The following is a 23,563-nucleotide window of genomic DNA, read 5'->3' as shown; positions in this document are numbered from 1 at the left end:
TTAGAGAGCCAGCAACATCTAAGGATGTGGGTGTGGACCACAATGAGGTCAAGGATTCCAGCTCAGCATAATTTCATGAGGGGCTACACCCAATCTTAGCCAGGGGGACCTCAGGGAAAGGCTCATGATGATTCTGGAGGACTCTTCTAGTAGGGAACTAAGGTAGAGAGAAGAGGGCTACATGACTTGTGGACTTCTGGCATGAGTGTAGTACTGCTGGAGTCCAGCTCCAGCTGGGGTGGGTCTCTCGTAGGAAAGGATGGCATCGGCGAATGAGGAGACACAGACACAGGATCAGGTTGCAAGCATCTCCTCCTGACAGCCTCGGAGGAACTTTATTTATATGTTAGGATATTTTTGTTTTTCCAAATCTTAGATCATTTTCTGGATTACAGCCATGGCCTTCTTTCATTTTTCCTTTGTAATGATTAACATGACCTTTATTGATTTCCGCTTATTGACTTTCGCTAAAACTAAAAAACAGTACGCAAAGAGAAAGGTGCTAGACAGAGCGTGACCGTCTTGTTATTTTGTTCTATAGAAACTAATTCTTCGTGGAATTAGTTTCATTATGATTGCTTAGATAGGCGTAACTAAGATGAGTAGTCACTTTATCATGAAACCCCAGAAATATTCCCACAATTATAAAGATTGCCATAAACAAAATTAAAGAGAATAGCAGGAGCCAGCTGTGGAGTCTCCTGTTTTCAGGATCGTCCCCCATACTTGGACCTTGTCAAACAGCATGAGTAACTTGGCTCGCGCCATAGTACCCTCCCAGAAGTAGGAAAGTCATGAGAAAGAGTGGTGTTGGAATGAAGGGAACCACTTGTTTTGGGGAATAGAGGAAAGAGTTTAGGGCTGGTTGGAGATGCAGTTTCAGAAGCATTTGGAGTTTTAAAAAGATTCTTGGTGGTGTCTATTTGTAAGAAGGGTAAGAGGAGACAGGGAATTATTAGAAAAGAGGGGAAAGAAAGAAATACATACTGGATGCTGAGAAGAGTTGAGGAATGAGAGGTCAAATGTGTCAGCTGGTGCAGAACAGATAAGGAAGGGGGAATGAAGAAGCCATTGCCTCTGGTGGCTAAGATGCTCCAAAGAATATTTTCAAAAATGTAGCATTTGAGAGGGAAAGAAAGAAAGGAAGACAGCCTACAAAGGACTAAATAATGTGTTGGTGAGCAAGAAATGGATTCAGGGCTATAAACTACTCTTTGAAGAAGCTAGGCTTGGGGAGGACATTAACTACCAGTCTAGGACAGATTGAAGCTGGGTATTTGTTTTCAATGATAGGAGGGACTGTATAGTATGTGTCTGAGCAGAGAAGACAAAAACAGAAAGAAGAAGGTTGAAGATGTCAGAGTAGATAATTAATGGAGAAACTTCTTGACACAGAGGATGAGAATGAGGGCATGAGAAGAGGGGCTAGCTTTGTAATGAAGATCTGCTAAGAAGGACTGAAATGATGGAGGCTTGCAGTTCAGTTGCAAGGACCATTGACTGGAGGGTGAAATGAGATACATGGAAAACAGGGATAATCAACTCCAACAAAAAAGGATTCCTAGAGCATGCTCTTTAGCAATAGTAGTCTGAAAAGGAAAGTTTGGAACAGAGGCAATTGCTCCCTTCTTGTCCTCAAGAAGGCTGCAGGAGAAGTGGTGTCACTGATGAGAACCAAATTTATCTTATAGTGAGGAAGGATGTATGTCTGTGTGCAGATGTCACGGATGCATAGAGAAGGTTTGCTTATGAAATGAAAGCACTCCAAAGGGTGTGACAGAAGGAATCAGGAGAGAAGTAGGCAGGAATGGAGGGCTCCTAGGGCCAATTATAGGTGAAAGTGTAGAAGGAGATAGATAGGAGCAGGGTAGTTGTGCCAAAAAGATCATTATTAATAAGAGGGACTTTTAAAGGGGAAGGGGCAAGAATTTGGAAATAAGTACCCTCAAAGCAAGCTCAAATCCTTTGGAAAGTCCCAAGATAAATTGAGTCCTCGAGATTCATTGTTAACTGAGATGAGCCCCCAAACACTTATTCCTACCTTATTCCAATAAGCTCAAGTTCCCAGGAAGGCAAGCAACTCAGCAATTAATCCTGGGCTCAGTGCCTGGCTGTACCAATAACAAAGTGACCCTGGACATGCCATATGGCTTCACTTATTTCCCTACCTTAAAGCAGATGTTCTCAAATTTCACTGTGTATAAGATTCAGCTGAGAAGCTTATTTTAAGAAGGTGTATTCTTGGGCTCCATTACCAGATTCTATACCAGTGGGGGCCAGGAATTTTGTTTTCGTGTGGACCTGAGGTAATCATGAGGCAGGTGGCCTCCAGAGCATACTTTGAGAGCCACTACCCTGAAAGAAAGATATCAGGGAAGGTGATCTTCTGCTTCCCGTCCACAGAACCCTATTCTATTTTACTCTCAGAGTTCAATGCTGGTGGACATTTGTCCATTTGCACTTTTCACACTTAACTGGGTTGCCCTTCTATCCTTAAAAATGAGTTAAGACTCCCACTCCTTAAATATGGGCTGCACACACTTCCACACTCCTTCTTCCAAAGAGTACATTATGGGAAGGGCGGGGGGGAATAACTAGACAGTGGAGAAACTGGACCAACACTACCTCAGCCAAATGGTCAAGGTTAACATCAAAAATGATAGCCATGTTGATAGTATGTTCTCTTGACATGTGCTGAGAATGGCACTTTACCTCTGTGGTCTTTACCCCCAAAACCCATAAAACCCAACTTAATCATGAGAAAAACTCCAGACGAGGGACATCTTACAGAATATCTGAGTGGTACTCCTCACAACTGTCAAGGTCATCAAAAACAAGGAAAATCTGATAAACTGTGTCACAGTCTAAAAGGGCTTAAGGAGACATGATATGGTATCCTGGATAGGACCCTGGAACAGAAAAGGGATATTAGATAAAAACTTAAAAAAAAATCTGAATAAAGTATGAGCTTTAGTTAATAATAATGACTCAATATTCATGTATGCATTGTGATAAATGTGCCCTACTAATGTAACTAATACAATGTTAACAATAGGGGAAGCTAGATATTGAGTGTATAGGAACTCTCTGTACTACTTTAAAATTTCTATAAATCTAAAATCTAAAATTTTAAGGTTTTTTTTTTTTTTTAAAGGAGTTAACCTTCTTCTCTAAAGCTGTGTTAACTTTAAATTTCCCAGGTAGCTGGATTTGACTCAACATAATACTGAGATTGATTTATAACCCATGGTAGATGTTCTACTAGTCAGAAGTCAGAAACTATTGCCATGGATGTCGTGCTACCTTGGTTATCTTGATTAGCATTTCAGACTAGATTAGTAAGTCTGTTGTTTTTGCGGCAGCCAGATGATTTGATGGATCATCTTGGAAACAGTTTTGTTAATTTTTTTAAACAGTACAGAGCTTCCTCTTTGACTCATGTGAAGACATTTCCAAGGGTGTGGTTCATGGCACTGAGCTGCCAAGATGGCAGCTTGCACTAAACAATGCATCAGACTTGCTGGGGCTTCAGTCATCAATGGAGGAGACCTCACTGGCCAACAACAGCAATTCCTTACATTACTTATACAGCTCGCAGTCCTGACGACAAATGTATTGTCACTGTGTGTGATACACATGGATGCAGTTGTATAACTAGCTGTTGTCTTAATACCATCACTTTCAGTTTCCTTTACAAAAGAAAAAAAGCAACAACAACAAACTAATGAGGATATGTTTCATTGTTCTGTTTGACAGGGAGAACCTGGAGATTTGGGAGAAAAAGGAGCTATTGGCCTCCCGGGTCCTCGAGGCTTGCCGGTTTGTGTTGGATCACTACTCTTGACCTGGCCCTTGGAATCTTTTAGTTCAACAGATATCCCATGTGCATTAAAGATACCACCCCAGTCTAGCCTGTTAGCTTTCTGGAAATTGGGATATTATCCTCAACTTGGATTAGTTCCTTGGCCAAATTTCCTAAGATGACAACTTCCCACGTACAAAACATCCTGACAGGGATGCTTTTGAAGCCAAATGATAAATTGGACAAAACTTGTCTTTAGCATCCCCATAACCCTTCTTCCATTCTTTCCTCCCATCAGAACGTATTCATCAGAAACCCAGCCCACACTTCCCCAGTGCTCAGGACTTCTCACAAAGACCTTCTGCCAGGGTCTGACAGTAGCCACTGCATTTAGGAGGTCTTATTCTCCTCTAGAAAACTGAAAATGGATTAGAGCTAAGGTATTAAAATACAGGCGTCAAACAGAAGAGCTAACACTACTGCCTCTTTTTATTGAGATTACTGTATGCCTGAAATTTTCCCATTCCGTCTTCATAATAATACCATGAGTAGTGATAATTTTTAGTCCCATTTTACAGATGATACAAGTGAGCCTCAGGGACAGTGCACTGTCGATATCTGTCACTGAGAGATGCCTTTAGTACCATTATCACCAAATGTTAGTGGCCAGCCCCAGAGTGAGAATCCTGCTTCCTACTTTCTCCTAATCAAACCAAAAAACTGGGTGTTTTGTTCTTGTGTGAGTAAGCCTGTCTCCAATTTGTAGTCTGGGATATTTGTAATTAATGCCTTTGTTTACAGGGTGGTGATGGCAACCCAGGTTATGGTAGCATTGGAAGTAAAGGAGCAAAGGTAAGACACATGACTGGAAGCTGGGCATTTCTATTTATTTTTTGTTGCTTGTTTTGGGTTTGCTGGTCTTTTTTTTTTTTTTTTTGCCATATTTAAGAGGAGAAAAGGCAGTGACTAGGGCAGTCTTGGACATTTAGAGATAGATTTTGATAATTTATTTGTTGATATCCCTTGGAGGATGTGGTAAAAGAAAAAACAGTTTGATGGCTTAAGGTGCAGGCAACAGCTGAAAGTTGAAAATAATTTTCTGTTCCTTTGCAAAGATGTGCGGCCAAGGCCTGACTTGTTCCAGCCGAACAGTGCATCCAATCTTAGCAGCTCTGTGCTCGGGTTTACTTAGGGAGGCATTGCAAAGTTTGTTCTCTTCTTAATATGTTTAACCATTAATAAGAGGTTTTACAGGGTTTTTCTAAATGCATTGGGCCAAGCAATAACTCAAAAATAAAAACTTTTAACTTCATTTCAGAATTATAACTTTATATTTTGAATATTTAAGTGTCTGGAAGTAAGATAGATAAATTTACAAAACCAGTGATTCCTATATACTAACAATTACCACTTAGAAACCATAATAACAATACCCACAAAAAACATAATAGAGTTAAGAATATCGTTTCTGCAAAATGTTTGAGACCTAGGACAAAAAAATGACTGAAATCTAAAACTTCACTAAATGAAGACATCCAAATTCTTGTTGGAAAGTCTAAAACATTATAAAGGATTGATTTAATTACAAGTGAAATCCCACTAGGAATGATGCAAGAGGCCGTCTGGAAGGATCAACAAACCCCAAAAAGCTAAAAATTTTTTGAAAAAAGAAATCGCTAATGAATGAGACATTTCCAGTGAAATTTCTCTTTAGAATAGAGAATTAATTGAAAACAATCTCAGTATCTGATAAAGGGAAATATTAAGTAGCTTATAGCACTGGAATATTAGCCACTCTTTAAAATGAATTTTTATGGAGTTTATAATCATGTAAAGAAATTATGTGACACTATCAAGTAAAAAATCAGGATATAAAAAAAATCAAGAATATTTATCCCAATTGTGCTAAAAATGCATTTTGAAGAGCTTAAAGAAAATATGATAAAACATTTATAATGGTTCTGGGTAGTGAGATTTTAGATGATTTTTCTTCTTTCTATTCTTTTGCATTTTATATATGTTTGAGGAGATACTACTTGTAATAGAAACTAAACTTTATTTTAAATAAACTTGTTTTTCATCAAATGGGGAGATTGTCAGATGTCTTCAATTATAGTCCGTGGACTAAGTAAGGTAAACAGAGGACTGGAAAACCAATGATCAAGTTTAGGTTCTAGGCTTCTCACCTGTCTCCACTGAAGTATGTGTTAAGACTGTTTCAGAAACACTTTGCCATCTAGCCAGCTATCCTGTCAAATGCCTTCAGTAGAAGGAGAGCTGATTTATATAAATCCTGAGATGTGCACATTTATCCATTTATCTAGGTTGTCATGATATTTTGGTATAAATAGCTTAATTTAGGAATTGGAGCTAGTTTCTCAAATTGTGCTGTACAGTTTTGTTTTCAGTTGTTTTGGCCCTTTCTTGATTCAGAGATACTAAAACCAAATAAGGCAGCAGGTAAGATTAAAGTCAGCATGAACCTACCTTGGTGATGTGTGCATATATTAATTTTCCATACTGTCAATTATAGGGGCAAGAAGGATTTCCTGGAGAAAGTGGACCTAAGGTACTGTGTACTTCGTATTAAGCAGAGATCGATCAGAAATACTCCTGAGGCTATGAAATGTATCATAGGACAATAGAAGAATAATTATAAATGAATAAAAAGAAGCTTCAGGGGCTCCTGGGTGGCTCAATCAGTTAGGCGTCCAAGTCTTGATCTTGGCTCAGGTCATGATCTTGGGGTTGTGAGATCAAGCCCAGCATCGGGCTCCACACTCAGTGTGGGATTTTCTCTCTCCCTCTGCTCCCACCCCTCCTCACTCGCATGCACATGTTCTCTCTCTCTCTTAAAAAAAAAAAAAAAAAAGAGAGAAAGAGAAAAGAAAACTTTATGAGGAAAATGGAAGAAAGAAGCAGGCTTTTTTAAAAATTTCATAAGTAAAGGAAGAAATCATCCTTATTTTTCTTCTTCTCACATGGACTCCTTCTCCTCTATCATATGTATTTTCTTCTTTGCTCAAAGGAAAGTAAAATGTAAGGAAAACCAAAACCTGAATTCTTCACCTGGCTCAGTTTTTCCAGTGTGATTATAAGTCACCTTCCAATAATACATTAGTAATGATGCCTTCTACTAATGCCTTCACTTTTACTAGAAACATTTACTGAGTTCAGTAAATGCCAGGTCCTGTGATAGGATCAGGGGACAAAATAAAGGGCGGTGTTCATGTCTCAGAGGAGGCTGTGTTGTGGCTGGAGAGAGGGAGACAGAAGTCAAACAGTGAGGCTGCAGCATGCTGTGTAGAGAGCTATAAAAATGAAGGGAGAGGCGAGAGGTGGGAAAAGAGGGCAGACACTTCAAAGAAGACTGTTGAAGATTAAAATGTGTATGAAAAATGTCTTCATGTTGGAATAAGTTTAAAAACACATTGAGATATAGCTCTTTGATTTTAATTACCATTGTATTTTTCTGAACTTATTTAGGGTGAAATTGGGGACCCTGGGGGTCCAGGAGAAACTGGACCCAAGGGAGCTAGAGGCAAGACGGTAAGCTTCTTAGATTCCAATGCCTTACCACCTCGGCTACTTTGGGAAGTCCTTTTCATGCTTTTACAATCATTTGAGTTGTCACCTGTTCCCTCAAGACTTGCAAAATGTGTATGTGTGTGTGTGTGTGTGTGTATTCTTAAGGCAAACCTGGGGAAGGGAGATGGATATATGACTCATCCTCCAACGCCAGCAAGAAGGCCAAGTAGTGTTTGCTTTTAGTGAACAAGTTCACCTGTTCTGGCTGCCAATGTACCATTCTTAACTCTGGAAATAAGATTTTGTTTTAGGAATCCTTGTGGTCAAAAACAGTTTTGCACTGGCAAAATATGGTTAGTTTAATCCCATTTCCCTGGCAGATTTAGTGCAGCCTAATGCCCCCCTGGCATCTTGTTCTTCACTATTAAGGTTTTGTTAAACTACTTTTAATGAGTTATACCCTAAAAGGTCCTCTTCCCATTTAGCTTAAGAGAGTATGTCTTAATTTTTATGAGAAATTTCCATTTATGACTGAATATGTCCTTGTTATTCCATAGAAGGACTTGGAAATTTCCTAAAGGTTTGGATCACTCAGAATGAACACAAGTGTCCAGTGTAGCTCATAGACATCAGCATATTTGGGTTCCAGTGGGTTAAGAATGGATTTTTGCATTTGTTGACTCTATATTTACACTGTGTATAAATGACATGGCTGCTTTGTGAAAGGGACATTCTTCTACTAATTGCCTCTCAATAAAATTGTTTCTTTTCTTCAGCACAGCTCTATTGGGTAACCTGATCTTAACACCATGTTAATTAGCAGGAAAAGAAAAACAAAGTGATATAACTTGATACTTGAGGTGGTTTTCCAGTTTTGTCATTGTACTGAATTCTATTCTGGTCTGATTTTTTATTAAGTATAACAAGAACTTTATGTACAGAGATTGTTGTTTTTCCTAGCTCATTGTTTAATTGCCCACTCTTCTAAGGGATCCTGTAGCAGTTTCTTTGCTCTCCTGTGTTCATTCTCTTTTGCATTACACTTGACCATTTCCACCTCTGTGACTCTCTTTCCAGGGTTTTTAAAATTTTATTGAAATATAGTTGATATACGAGATTAGTTTCAGGTGTACAACATAGTGATTCAATAATTATATAGATTACAAAATGCTCACCACGATGTGTAGTCACCATCTGTCACCATATAATGTTATTATAGTAATATTGACTATATTCCCTATGCTGTACTTTTCATCTCTGTGACTTATTTTATAACTGGAAATTTGTACCTCTTAACCCCCTTCACCCATTTCACCCATTCCTCCACCCACCACCCCTCTGGCAACAACCAGTTTGTCCTCTGTATTTATGAGTCTATTTCTATTTTGTTTTTCTGTTTTGTTCTGGTTTTTTCTTTATTCATTTGTGCTGTTTTTTTAGATTCCACATATAAATGAAATCATATGGTATTTGTCTTTCTCTGACCTATTTCACTTGGCATAATACCTTTTAGGTCCGTCCATATTGTCACAAATGGCAAAATTTTATTCTTTTTTATGGTTGAATGATATTCCATTGTGTGTGTGTATATACATATATATGTATGTATGTGTGTATGTGTATATATATATATATATCTCATATTGTGTGTGTATGTATATCCATTCTTTATCCATTCATCTATTACTTCCGTATCTTAGATATTGTAAATAATACTGCAGTAAACGTAGGGGTGCAGGTCTCTTTTCAAATTACTGTTTTTTGTTTTCTTTGGGTGAACACCCAGAAGTGGAATTACCGAGTTATATTGTGTTTCTATTTTTAATTTTTTGAGGAACCTCCATACTGTTTTCCATACTGGCCACAACAATTTGCATTTCTGCCAGCAGTGCACCAGGGTTTCCTTTTCTCCATATCCTTGACAACACTTGTTATTTCTTATCTTTTTGATACCAGTTATTCTGACTGGTAAGGTGATATCTCACTGTGGTTTTGATTTGCATTTTCCTGATGATTAGTGATGTTGAGCATCTTTTCATGTGTCTGTTGGCCATCAGTACAGCTTCGGAGAAATGTCTGTTCAAGTCCTCTGCCCGTTTTTTGATCAGATGTTTGTGTGTGTTTGTGTGTGTATTGAGTTGTATGGGTTCTTTATATATTTTGGATATTAACCCCTTATTGGATATACCATTTGCAAATATCTTCTTTCATTCAGTAGGTTGCCTTTTCATTTTGTTGCAGGTTTCCTTCATTGCACAAAAGCTTTTTAGTTTGATAATAGTCCCAATTATTTATTTTTGCTTTTGTTTCTCTTGCAGACAGATCTAGAAGATTAGTGCTTATGTTTTCTTTTAGGAGTTTTATGATTTCAAGTCTTACATTTAGGCCCTTAATCCATTTTGAGTTTGTGTATGGTATAAGACATTGGTCCAGTTTCATTCTTTGCATGTATCTGCCCAGTTTTCCCAGCACCATTTGTTGAAGAGACTGTCTTTTCCCCATTGTATATACCTGCCTCTTTGGTCATAGATTAATTGACCATATAAGTATAGGTTTATTTCTGGGTTTTCCATTCTATTCCATTGAGCTATGTGTCTATTTTTGTGCCAATACCATATTGTTTTGATTACTACAGCTTTGTAGTATATCTTGAAATCTGACATTGTGATACCTCCAACTTTGTTTTTCTTTCTCAAAATTGCTTTGGCTACTCACGGTCTTTTATGGTTCCATACAAATTTTAGGATTACTTGCTCTAGTTCTGTGAAAAATACCACTGGTATTTTGATAGGGATTGCATTGGACTGTGTAGATTACTTTGGGTAGTATGGACATTTTAACATTCTAATTCTTCCAACCCATGAGCATAGGATATCTTTCTACTTGCTTGTGTCATCTTCAGTTTCATCCATCAATGTCATATAATTTTCATAGTATAGGCCTTTCACCTCCTTGGTTAAATGTCTTCCTGGGCATTTTATTCTTTTTGATGCAATTGTAAGTGGGATTGTTTTCTTAATTTCTCTTTCTGCTACCTTGTTATTAATGTATAGAAAAGCAAGAAATTTCTTATATTAATTTTGTATCCTGTGACTTTACTGAATTCCTTTATTCTAATAGTTTTCTGATGGAGTTGTTAGGGTTTTCAATATTTAACATCGTGTCATCTGCAAATAGTGACAGTTTTATTTCTTCCTTACCAATTTGGATGTCTTTTATTACTTGTCTGATTGCTGCAGCTCAGATTTCCAGGACTATGTTGAATAAAGGTGGTGAGAGTGGACATCCTTGTATTGTTCCTGATCTTAGAGGAAATGCTCTTGGTTTTTTACCATTGAGTATGATGTTAGCTGTGGATTTTTTATATGTGGCTTTTATTAGGTTAGGTATATTCCCTCTAAACTCATTTTGTTGAGAGTTTTTGTCATAAATGGATGCTGAATTTTGTCATATGATTTTATTCATTTGTTAATGTGTTGGTTTCATGTTGTTTTATTTGTGGGTATTGAACTAGTCTTGTATCCTGGAACAAATCCCACTTGATTGTGGTGGATGAGTATTGTTGAATTAGATTTGCTAATATTTTGTTGAGAATTTTTGCATCTATATTTATCAGGGATAATGGCCTGTAATTTTCTTTGTTTGTAGTGGGGTTTTTTTTTCCAGTTTTGGTATTAAGGTAATGCTGCCCTCATAGAATGAATTTGGAAGTTTTCCTTCCTCTTCTGTTTTTTGGAGTAGTTTGAGAAGAATAAGTATTAATTCTTCTTTAAACATTTGGTAGAATGCACCTGTGAAGCCACCTGGTTCTGGATATTTGGGTTTTTTTGGAGTTTTTCAGTTTCATTACTGGTCATTGGTCTGTTCAGATTTTCTTTTGTGATTCAGTCTTGGAAACAATGTTTCTAGGAATTTATCCATTTCTTCTAGGTTGTCCAATTTGTTGTTATGTAGTTTTTCAGATTAGTCTCTTCTGATCCTTTGTCCCTCTGTAGTGTCAATTGTATCTTCTCTCATATTTCTAATTTGAGTCTTTTTTTCTTGATGAGTCTGGTTAAGGTTTATCAATATTGTTTAGCTTTTCAAAGAACCAGCTCCTAGTTTCATTAATGTTTCCTATAGGCTTTTTAGCCTCTATTTCATTTATTTCTGCTCTGCTCTTTATAATTTCCTTCCTTCTAACTTTGGACTTGCTTTGTTCTTTTTTTTTTTTTTTTTCCTTGATCCTTTAGGTGTAAGTTAGATTATTTATTTGAGATTTTTCTCTTTTATTGAGGTAGGCCTGTATTGTTACAAACTTCCCCCTTAGAACTGCTTTTACTGCATCCCCCAGATTTTGAACCATTGTGTTTCAATTTTCATTTTTCTCCAGGTATTTTTTGATTTCCTCTTTGATTTCTTCATTGACCCACTGGTTGTTTAATAGCATGTTGTTTAGCCTCCACGTATTTGTGGTTTTTTCCAGTTTTCTTGTGATTGATTTCTAGTTTCATCCCATTGTGGGTGGGAAAGATGCTTGATATAATTTCAGTTTTCTTAAATTTATTGATATTTGTTTTGTAGCCTAATGTAATCTATCCTGGAGAATGTTCATAGCACTGTAGTTCATAGCATCAGGGGTGGGGTTTCCATGGTTACTGTGTCTCCATCTCTCCTGCCATTCTCTTTGTGGTCCCTTTATCCTTTGTTGTGCAGAAGCTGTTCAGTCAGACCTCTGTTCTTTTTTAGGAGGAATTGCTCTCTAGGTAGTTATAGATTCGGTGTGTCCTTGGGAGGAGGTGAGTTCAGGGTCTAACTATGACACCATCTTGGACACCTCTTGCCTGTGTAGTCATTATTTATTGGGTTTTAGGGATACAAAATAAAAAAAAACTTCTCTTTCCCTCCATCCTGCTTCTCCTAAGAGGATTGCATCTCAGCTCTAATTCTTTTCCTCATGCATGTTTTTGGATGACTGTCCTTTAACATTATGATTTCAAAAAAATGCCTGATATAATTAGAAAGGTAATTGGAAAAGACTTTCAAATTAATCCACATGTCATCTGCATTGAAATATCTCTGAATCCTTTCCCTTGGCTTGTTAATGAAGTACTTTACTCTTGAACATTGGGAGCATGCTAACAAGTTCAGCTGTTTGTTGGGTTCTTGTCCCCCAATGCCACATTAATCATTTTTATAAAACAACCAGTGGGAAGCATGTGAACTTTTTCTTTTGGCCTTTGATTACTTGAATTTCTTTTTTCCCCACAATTAATCACTGTTCGTAACTTATTATTTCACCTGCCAAGCTGCTTTTCCCCTATCTATGTAAATATTTCTGAGTTTGAAGTTGAAATTTAGACACTGAAAACTTCCAGGTTTTCCTTCTGAAAGAGCTGAAGTTTCTATCGGTAGAAGCTTCTATTGATAAAGTTTTACCTTCAGTTTTGAGTGCCTCTTCAGTTTTCTTGGAATGATTACATTTTTAGTTTGTTTTTTAAATTTTCACCTTGTTTTTTCCTCCCAACTGAAGGATTTTTTTTTAATTTCTCATGATTTTTAACCTTATTATGTGTGTGTGTGTGTATATGTGTGTGTGTATGTATATATTTACCAGTTTTACACATGCACATACTTTAAAGCAGGATATCTTCATCTCAGCACTATTAACATTTTAGGCTGGATAATTCTTAGTTGTGGGGGCTGTCCTGTGCATTGCAGGATGTTTAGTAACTTCCCTGGCCTCTACCCACTAGATGTCAGTGGCACTGCCCTTCTCCACCCTTCCCCATTATGACAGCCAAAAATGTCTCCAGACATTGTCAGATCTCCCCTTGGGGGAGGTGGGGAGGCACAAAATTCTCCCTAGTTGAGAACCACTGATTTAAAGAGTCAAATAATTTCACAAGGTTTTCATATGAGAGGGGGAAAAAAAAAAAAAAGGCAATCCCCTCTGCCCCTTATCTCTTTCTTCTCTCCTATTTCTCAGGTTGTCTTTTTGCTCTACTTTTCTGGGAGATTTCTTTTTTTTTAGTATTTTTTTAATTTTTTTTATTATGTTAGTCACCATACATACATCATTGACAAGGCAAGAAACAACAAATGTTGGAGAGGTTGTGGAGAAAGGGGAACCCTCTTACACTGTTGGGGGGAATGCAAGTTGATACAGCTCCTTTGGAAAACAGTGTGGAGGTACCTCAAAAAGTTAAAAATAGAGCTACCCTATGACCTAGGAATTACACTACTGGACATTTACCCCAAAGATACAGATGTAATGAAAAGAAGAGCCACATGCAACCCCCAATGTTCATAGCAGCAATGTCCACAATAGCCAAATTGTGGAAGGAGCCGAGATGCCCTTCAACAGATGAGTGGATAAAGAAGATGTGGTCCATATATACAATGGAATATTACTCAGCCATCAGAAAGGATGAATACCCAACTTTTGTATCAACATGGATGGAACTGGAGGAGATTATGCCAAGTGAAATAAGTCAAGCAGAGAAAGTCAATTATCATATGGTTTCACTTATTTGTGGAACATAAGGACTAGCATGGAGGACATTAGGAGAAGAAAGGGAAAAATGAAGGGGGGGGAATCAGAGGGGGGAGATGAAACATGAGAGACTATGGACTCTGGGAAACAAACTGAGGGTTTTTCTGGGAGATTTCTTTGACTATTTCACAATGCTTCTCTCTTGATTTAATTTTAAAGAGCTTGTTTTTATTCTCCAAATATTTTTTATACTATCCTGTCTTGTTTCATGGTTGAAAAATCTTCTCTTAGCTTTCTGAGGATATATATTAGTATTTTTACAATCTTCTTTGTCCAACATAGTCTTTTTCCTGTAGTTTTTTTTCTATATTGATCTCTATTTCCAGCATGTCTGGAGAATGGACTATCTCTTCCTATTTAAGAATTAAAGACAAAAAGGCTAATTGGAAGCCCCAAAGACATTGGTAAAGCTGATCAACTATAAGTTTTACTGAAGAGTAATCTGGCTGAGTTCTTTACTTAGCAGAACTCTGATATCCATATCTTTAGGTCTTCCTTCTTTGGTCAGATTCCCCTGAGAAGATTATTTCAGTTTCCTGCCTGAGGATGAAGGTCTGGCTATAGTTTTCATGAAACCACAAGGAAAAGAAACCCCCTGAGGGGTCTCATGTCTATTTCACATATCTTCATTGGATCACCCTGTTTTCAGGAGGGTACCATGGGCCCTCAATTCTGCCTGGAGTTCCCTGGTGCAGATCCCTCAGCTTTACTTCTGTCTGTTTTGGAGTGGAAAAGGGGATATTCATTCATCCAATTGCAGAGAATGGAGAGGAGACTGGAGAATTCCTAAAATGATTTTCAACCAGTCCTCCTTATTTAGCCCCTCCCCTTCACCTCCTCTTTTGGAAGTACCTGGTCCTGCCAATTCTTGAGCTTTCTGGGAATGGATTCTTGGCTTTCCCTGCTACTGGCTTAGGATACAGCTTTTTCAGATCTGCTAAGTCATTTAACAAATATACATCTGCTTTCTAGTCTCTGGAGGTTTGTGGCTATTGTCTTCTTTCTCATTCTCCCCCCCCCTTTTTTTTTTTGGCCTTTTAAAAAAATCTACTTACTACCATTTTAATGACATTGAGAGGGAGCAGAAGTCAATGCATATGTTCAGTCTGCCATTTTTTTTTCCTGGGAGGTTAGTCTATATCTCCTAAACAAAATATGACCAGTGAGGTTTTTTTTCACTCAGCTCAGCACACTGTAGAATACCCGAATACCCAAAGGACATCAACAGTTATTCCCTGTGTCATAGGTAATGCTTGTACAAATTAAGTTGATTTTAGACAACTTCATTTTTCCATTCCTGTAAAGTTTATAAATCCCATGGCATTTTGAATGAACTAACGAATATTGCCCTAATTTTTAAATTAAATTCTAGCCTTCTTTATGATAAATGATATTGTTAAATGCACATGGAAGAATTCTTGGCATATAGTAAGTAGTCAACAATTGTTTTTATTACTGCTGTTATTCCTCATTTCACTACAAATGTCTCCAGCCAATTTTTAAGTGTTTTCTTCTTGTTGTTTCAGGGGTCTTATATTTAAATTTTTGTTTTTCTGGGTTTTTTGTTCATTTATTTGTTGTCATCTACTGTCTCATTTAGATAAAAATTTCTCCTTTGATCTAGCAATTCCAGTTCTAGCAATCTTCCCTAAGGAAATAATCAGAATTGCACATATAATTTTTCTTGATGTTGCTTATTACAACAACAGCAAACCTAAATGCCAACAATAAGGGACTGATGAAAGAAATCATGGTACATCTGTGTGATGGAATATTATGCAGCCATTAAAAATGATTTTGCCCCCCCAAAACTTAATAATGTGAAAATTCAAGAGATATATTCAGTTTAAAAGATAACAGAAAAAAGTATAAAATTATATTTTAAAAGAATATATGTACATATAAACATATAAAAATACCAAAAGAACAAAAAAGTAAAAGACTAGAAGAAAAGACACCAAATGTTAACAAGGATTATCTGGAAGCAAAAGAATTGCTAAAGATTTTTTTCCTTTTGTGTGCTTTTTGGAAATCTCTCAATGTTCTAAAATAAAAGTGTATTACCTTTGACATTTAAAACACACTCACAAACATTAGGGATGCCTCAGTGGTTCCGTCGGTTAAGCATCTGCCTTCCGCTGGGTCATGATCTCAGAATCCTGGGATCAAGTCCCACATCAGGCTCCCCTGCTCAGCACGAGTCTGCTTCTCCTTCTTCTGCTCGCCCCGCTTGTGCGCATGCGCGCTCACAAGCTTGCTCGCTCTGTCAAATAAATAAATAATAAATCTTTAAAAAATAAAACCCACAAACCCCATACATATATGTATAAATATAATTTTAAAATAAATGAATCTTGGGGGTGCCTGGGTGGCTCAGTCCTTAAGCGGCTGCCTTCGGCTCAGGTCATGATCCCACTGGGATCGAGCCCCGCACCGGGCTCCCTGCTCAGCGGGAAGCCTGCTTCTCCCTCTCCCACTCCCCCTGCTTGTGTTCCCTCTCTCGCTGTCTCTCTCTCGCTGTCTCTTTCTCTCTCTCTCTCTCTCTCAAATAAATGAGTAAATAAATCTTTAAAAAAATAAATGAATGAATTTTGCTTTGAGATGTCCACTGGGCCTCCAGGAGAGATGGGATCCCCTGGGGAGCCAGGACCTCCTGGACGCAAGGTAAGTTGAAAAGTCATAAATCACACCAGATCCTTTTCTAAATAAAAAGTGCATGGAGTCGTCATTGTCCAAATGTGCATGCTTTCTGTCTTTGCACTTGGTAACTATTTTCACTGTTTTTCTGCATTTATGTGCTTAGAGATATGAGGGGGAAATGATTAAATATTAGTCACCATTTCTCATGAGATAAGGGTAATTTGAGAGAGGAAATGAAAAGTATTGGACTAAAATGTGATTTCTCAATTATTGGTGAATTTTATTTGCCCAGTCCTTGTCCTCTTCCTATATTCAATAAGTGGTTAGTGAATGAAGGGAAGTGAGAGGAAGTTAATAAACAGGGAATAAATGATCAAAGTTGTATTCACATGGAACTTATTTGGGTGGGACTTCACTGCATTTTTCCTTGGGTGTCTCTCTTTGAGAACAGCCAGACTCTTCCTGTTCCAAAGATGGAATTGAACATGTGAAATTAAAACCAATTCCACTTTGTTCTTTCTATTCCCAATCCAGACAGATATATATATATACACACACATACGCACACACACACACATATATATATGAATGAATATATATATATTCATTCATTCACTTTTGGAAGACTGTTGGGATTGCCTTTCCAGATATACAGTTTGAGTCTGGTCCCTTTGTCATCCAACCAATGATGGAAACAGGAAGATTCAGTTCAGCTGCTGTTCAGTGGCCAAGGCAAAGTATGGGGTTGAGGAACTCTGTCCCTTAAGGATGGGCAGTTATAATAGATGGTTCAGCCTTATCTATATCTAAGCCATAAACCTGCTCCAGAGCTCTTCTTGCCAGTGTTAAGTATTCAGCTCCATCCTTAGATTCTGAATGACCCTTGTTGTCCACAGATGGGGCTGGAGGAAGGTGGCCTTTGGAGGTTTGTGTTCATCAAGCTTGCTAGATGAATGTTACTCTTAATTCAGCAATGAGGATCGTTCTACATGTATTCTTTTTTCCCTCTAACTTAATAAGAATAAAAACTTTAGAAAGCTTCACTTTCTGAGGTTAATGCACATTCTGGCTACTGATGAGTGTGTGCAGAGCAATGAGACTACATTTCTTTTGTTTCCTAGGGTGTGAAAGGGGCCAGAGGATTGGCTTCATTTTCTGTATGTATCTCCTGACTCCAACAGAATGCTCTGTACTCCGTTATATTTATTTTTAGACTTGAAGACCTGGCAGTCGGTTGGTTAATTCTTTGTTTTATTTTTGAACTGCAGATGTGTGAGCTCATTCAGTATGTACGGGACCACAGTCGTAAGTATCCTGCTTAAATTGATCACCCAAGTTGTCAAAGCATTCGTAGAAGAAGAGCAGTGAAGTCTGCACTCAGAATTGAGCCAATTTACCCGCCAATCTCTTAACATTAGAGATGTCACTGCATATATTTTGAGTCAACATAGATTGGTGACTATTAACTCCTTCTCTGACTGCCTTCATGTCTATTAGAACCTGTTCCAAGCACTAATTAATACTATATCTAGTGCTTTTAACCTAGGGAAAATTGAGGTATGAGGTCAGAACTCTTCTGATGGTGAAATCAATCAATGGAGAGTCACACTGAACTTTTAAAAATGATTAACACCTGACAGTAACACAGGATTGAATTCACCAGGTGTGAAAGCTAGCTGTGGATAATAAGGTGTCCTGATGGGTGGGAGCACTTACTTTGGTTTATTGTTTATTCTTTTCTGGAAAGGTATGCTTGATTACTTTTCATTGGAATGATTGATTTGCTTATAAAATTACTCATTTTGCTTATATATTTTTTCTCTCTCCAAATTTTTAAAGCAAAAAGGCATTTTGATTTGGCAAATGCTCTTTTGAATTTGTTTTAAGACTCCTATAGCAGTGTCTTCTATCAAAATATATGTTAGCACCATTAAAGGAATTCCACATATGAGGGAAGAATTGACTATTTAGTGTTTATTTACAAATGTGTGATGACTTCCCAAATAAACACCATGAATGAAAAATTCCTTTGAGGTCTTTTAGAGCCCATTTCTATAGAGAGCCTTGGTCTCAAAGACAAACTTTTTAAAGCTTTGAATGCAGTGTTGACTCAACTCTACCTTTTTGTACCAAAATGGAACCACCCATGATGAAAAATCAAAACATATATGATAAGTCATGAAGGCTGGTTGCTTTGGGCTGACTTAATACAGTTCACTTTTTAACATTAGAGCCATGTGAACTATAATGACTCAAAGGTAGATCCAAGTGTGATGAGGCCCAATCTTTTATAATTTGAGAGGCTCAATACAAAATTATAAATCCAAAAGTAGGTACAAAATTATTTCAAAAGAAAGTGTTGTTTAGAACAGGAAAAGAAATCACAACCAACAACTTTTGCATATTGTAAAAGCACATGATCACGTGAACACATGGCTAGTCCCTTCTCAGGGTCTTGCACTGGGCAAATGAGAAGGTGAGATGTCTAAAGCAATAGAACTTTCTGCGGTGACGGAGGTGTTCTACCACACTGTTCAATATGGTAGCCACTAGCCACTAGCCTGTGACTTTGGGTACTTGAAAGGTGGTTAGTGCTACTGAGAAGCTGAAATTAATACATTGAATTTTAATTAAAATTTAAATAGTCACATGTGGCTAGTGACTTCCATATTGGACAGTGCAGACCTAAAGCATATTTATGCTTCATCTGCTTCAGAGTAAACCCACCTCTAATGTTTACACACACACACACACACACACACACAAATACCTATCTGTACTGACTTATATATGTGCATATATATAAAATCCATATCTATAGATCTCTACATGGAGAAAAATTAGAATAAAGAGAGGTTAGAACCTTTTAACCTTTCCAAATTCAGTGCACCTCTCTGCACTGTAACGTTCTTTCCCAGGCAAAGGTTCTTTCCCTCTGACAGTTGGCTGCAGGCTACTGATTTACGGCTATATATTGTCCCACTTTTCCCATCCTGTCTTGTTTTTGCCAAGGTGCTGGGATCCGTCTGCATTTTCTCCAGACCCTTTCTGTTGCCTCAATGTTTGAGTCATCTACGAAAAGCACACAGGGCAGAGCTTCTACTGCCATGATTTCCCTACACAGTACAGAACTTTGTTCTACCAAATAATAACCCAATCTCCTTTGTTCTTCTCCCCCAGCTGGCGGACATGGTGAGTAATCTTTATTTACAGCAAGTTATAATCAAGCTCCAAAATGTCCTACATCTGGAAAGAGGAGTCAAAACAATGTGTTGCCTGCCAAATAATATAAATTTTATCTGAGCTGTCTTTGCTGCCTCATACTGGTAGCACAGACCTGCCTCCAATAAATCACTCTGCTTTAGCTGAGTCTCACAGCTGTTTCTCAACCAAGTAGTTTGATTTTTTTATTAATATTTTAATGACTAACATTATACTATTTATGTTACCATTAGGTCTTTTGTAATAATATGTCTCCTTCCCTTCATTTTCTCTATTGTCTCTGTAGTCTAGTGGTTAAGAATTTGGATGTAACAGCAGTTACCCTCTTACACCTTTATACCCTATACTTTTTGTCTAAACCCATCAATCCATGCCCTCTGGTTGCATCTTCACTCACTCAACAAATATTTATTGAAAGCATATTATATACTAGGCCCTGGGGAACAGGGCTGAATAAGATGGACGTGATTCTTGTCTTCAGAAGCTTCCATTCCAGCAGAGGATCCAGATGATAAACACGTCAAAGAAATACAGCATCCTATAGTTGCTGTGAAAGAGATAAAGAATAGGATGCTCTGTCACAGAATAATGTTAGGGGAGGGGAGAGTTGCTTTAGGATGGAGGGCTCCTCTTTGAGGCAGTGACATTAGAGTTTGGACTGAAGAATAAAAAGAAGCCAGCTTTACAAGAGCCAGGAGAAAGAAGAGCAAGTGCAATGGCCATGATATAAGACAGACGTAGGCATTTCCTGGGAACTGTTGCAAGTCCAGTGAGGGAAGGGGAGATTGGCTTGTGAAAAAATGAAGCAAGCAGAAGCCAGGTCAAGCTGAACTTTTTAGATTCAAATAGGGAGGGTGGATTGTATTCAAATTGGAATGAGAGGGTATTAAAGAGTTTATTCAAAGTATTGAAGGAAGAACATGAGCTGATGAAGGATTTTTGAACACTTATTTGGGCTACTATGGAAGAGTAGACTGTAGGGGAGGATAAGTTTAAAGGCCAGAGGACTAGTTGGGAGGGTGTGGTGGTATTCCAGACAAATGTGGTGGTGGCCTCTAGAGGGCTGCCATTGCTGAGCCTTAGGTACCTGTCAGTGGCTTCTCTTTCCCTGTCCTTGTCGTCACCTGCTCTGTGCCAAGCAGTAGCCATCAGCATACGGTATATGGCCACAGAGCCATATGAGGTCTCTGTGTGGTCATCTGTGCCTTGAGGAGGGCCTCCTACGTACCACCACAAGCCAGCCCAGCGTTCTTCAGAATCTTCTGGTTTCCTGGCAGCTTGCTGGATTTCAGAACATGTATTTTGCAAGTTGAATTACCTTTTAGGTATTTTTTCCTGAAAACGTGAATTTTTTCATAGTTCAGCCAGTGCTGTGAGTCTTTTTTCCCTTTATCTCTAAATTGCACCTGAAGCGGCATTATTGTTGTGCTGTTCCCATATGCAAATCACAGCCCAAACAAAAAGCTGGCAGAACCACGTTCATGTTTAGTCGTACTTCCACCCTTTATTGTAAAGTTGACATGACCTCAATTTTTTTTTAACATCTGCTCAGCCTTCTAAGTTAGACTCAGAGGCTAATAACTTAATGTCCTGTCTCCACTGAGAAGCACAGTTTGGTTTGGGGTTAAATGTTTTTTCTTACTGGTCCGTTAGCCTATTAGGTCAGAGAGTCCAGGACCAGAAGGAGATAATCATCTAGCACCAAGACGGGGACAAAGCTCGGCTGGGCACAGCAGAGGATTCACTTCTTGACCAGCCCAGGCCAGCCCCAACAAATCTGAGTTTCTGAGTTCTCATAAAGAGCTGGTAGGCCTCAAGCTGCTTTTATTATCCCTGATTCTGACTTGCTGGCATCTGAATGAGAGGAGGCACCCCTCCAAGAGAAGTGCATCATTAAGATTTTCTTTTACCAACCTACATTTCAATACCAGGAATCTCCCCCATTGTAAAAGTTTTGTTCTTCCTGTACCTGCTGCAAAAGAACTGTCCTTTGTTTGCCTCTTCTTCATTCAGTCAACATTTATTAGAACCCTGATAAATGGCAGGAAGTAATAATCTGGCAGATCAGGAGAGACACAGTCCCTGTCTTCACACTTCATGGAGAGGAAAACATTAATCAGATAATCAGACAAATATAAGGTGCCAACTGTGATAAATGCAGGGTACCGGGATTAAAATGAATGAATTGGGTTCAATAAATAAATCTGAAATTAACATTTAACGTTCAAGTTTAACAATTCAGTTTCTCTATGTAATAGGTATATTTATTGGTTAAATTTGCCTTTTTAACTGTTAAATAAAAATATATCCCTGAAAGCTTTCCTCATTCTTTTCAGTGATATAGTTCTCACAATGAAAAAGTCTGTAATAATAATTGTAATAGTAATGGCTGATATTAACTGAGCACCTGTCATGTGCCAGGCCCTGTTGTCCTAAGTGCTTTGCCTATGTTGGTTCACTGAATCCTCAATACAGGGCTTTGCAGTGGCTGATCTTAGGACTGGCATTTTACAGATGAGCAAAATGAGGCCCAGAGAAGATAAGTGGCTGGGACAAGGTCACATGGCTAGTGCAGAATCAGGTCAGGTCTCTAACACGCCTCTGCAGCACCTATTCTCCACATCTGATGCGTTGTTCTATATGCTGCACATCCATTCTCTTCTTAATGTCTCTGAAGTCATTAACAGAGCTTTTGGACCCATTCCTTCCTTAACTCCTGTTACATTTCCTTATTAAGTAAAAACATGTATGTTTTAGTTTAGCTAACGGTATAAAGTTCCAGCAATAAACATAATACCAGTGATCTAGTTTCTGTAAGTAAAAGGGCATATCCATGAGCTTTTGATTACTTAGAAGGAATTCGGTCATTAATTTACAAATTGCATAAAAACTCAAATTGAATGATACTTTCTCTTGGGCTTTATTTAAAAAAGCAAATTCAATTTTTAAAATAGCATTTTCATTCAAGATTTAAACATTTAATATTTCAACTGCTCATTTTAGCATTTAATGCTTATTTAAATATTTGCATATTTAACATTTAAAATTACTTTGCCCTCTATGTATCTTTTTATTCTTTTTTTAAAGATTTTATTTATTTGAGAGAGAGAATAAGAGAGAGAGCATGAGAGTGGGGAGGGTCAGAGGGAGAAGCAGACTCCCCGCTGAGCAGGGAGCCTGATGCGGGACTCGATCCGGGGACTCCAGGATCATGACCTGAGCCGAAGGCAGTCGCTTAACCAACTGAGCCACCCAGGCGCCCTCTATGTATCTTTTTTTAAAAAAAATTTTTTTTTTTAAGTAAGCATGCTACATAAGGTTTTCCTTTAGGAAAACCAGAATGCCCCGTGCATCCCACCGAATTGGTGTTTGCCTTGGACCAGTCTCGAGATGTCACCAAGCAGGAATTTGAGCGCATGAAGGAGCTGCTGTCTTCCCTGGTGAGGGGCGTCAGGGTCCGGGAGAACAGCTGCCCGGTGGGCGCACGCATCGCTATCCTCACCTATACCTCTCACGCCCGGCACCTCATCCGCTTCTCAGACGCCTACAAGAAGAACCAGCTCCTCAGGGAGATTGAAGCTATTCCTTACGAGAGGTCCTCGGAAAGCAGGGAGATCGGCAAAGTGATGAGGTTTATCGCCAGAAATGTCTTCAAGCGAACGCTTCCAGGGGCTCACGCAAGAAGAATCGCCACCTTCTTCAGCAGCGGTCAGTCGGCCGATGCCCAGACCATTACCACTGCAACTATGGAATTCAGTGCCCTTGACATCATTCCAGTCGTGATCGCATTCAGCAACGTGCCCTCCATCAAGCGTGCATTTGCGGTAAGATGGTTA

At 38.3% G+C, this 23,563-nt stretch overlaps 1 protein-coding gene across 1 annotated transcript in view; it reads left to right on the top strand.

Annotated features, from left to right (window-relative positions):
* Positions 1–23,563, top strand: part of LOC116635238 (collagen alpha-6(VI) chain) — a 114,691-nt gene that overhangs the window by 62,618 nt on the left and 28,510 nt on the right. The window contains exons 27-35 of the mRNA XM_032409169.1: positions 3,757–3,819; positions 4,604–4,654; positions 6,336–6,371; positions 7,289–7,351; positions 16,467–16,529; positions 17,627–17,662; positions 17,774–17,810; positions 19,686–19,697; positions 23,058–23,551. Coding sequence (XP_032265060.1) covers positions 3,757–3,819; positions 4,604–4,654; positions 6,336–6,371; positions 7,289–7,351; positions 16,467–16,529; positions 17,627–17,662; positions 17,774–17,810; positions 19,686–19,697; positions 23,058–23,551 — 855 coding nt within the window. The remainder of the gene's footprint in view (positions 1–3,756; positions 3,820–4,603; positions 4,655–6,335; positions 6,372–7,288; positions 7,352–16,466; positions 16,530–17,626; positions 17,663–17,773; positions 17,811–19,685; positions 19,698–23,057; positions 23,552–23,563) is intronic.

This window comes from Phoca vitulina, unplaced genomic scaffold (assembly GCF_004348235.1).
Source record: "Phoca vitulina isolate PV1807 unplaced genomic scaffold, GSC_HSeal_1.0 scaffold10, whole genome shotgun sequence".
NCBI lineage: Eukaryota > Metazoa > Chordata > Mammalia > Carnivora > Phocidae > Phoca > Phoca vitulina.
This window is presented reverse-complemented; position numbering and strand designations above follow the sequence as displayed.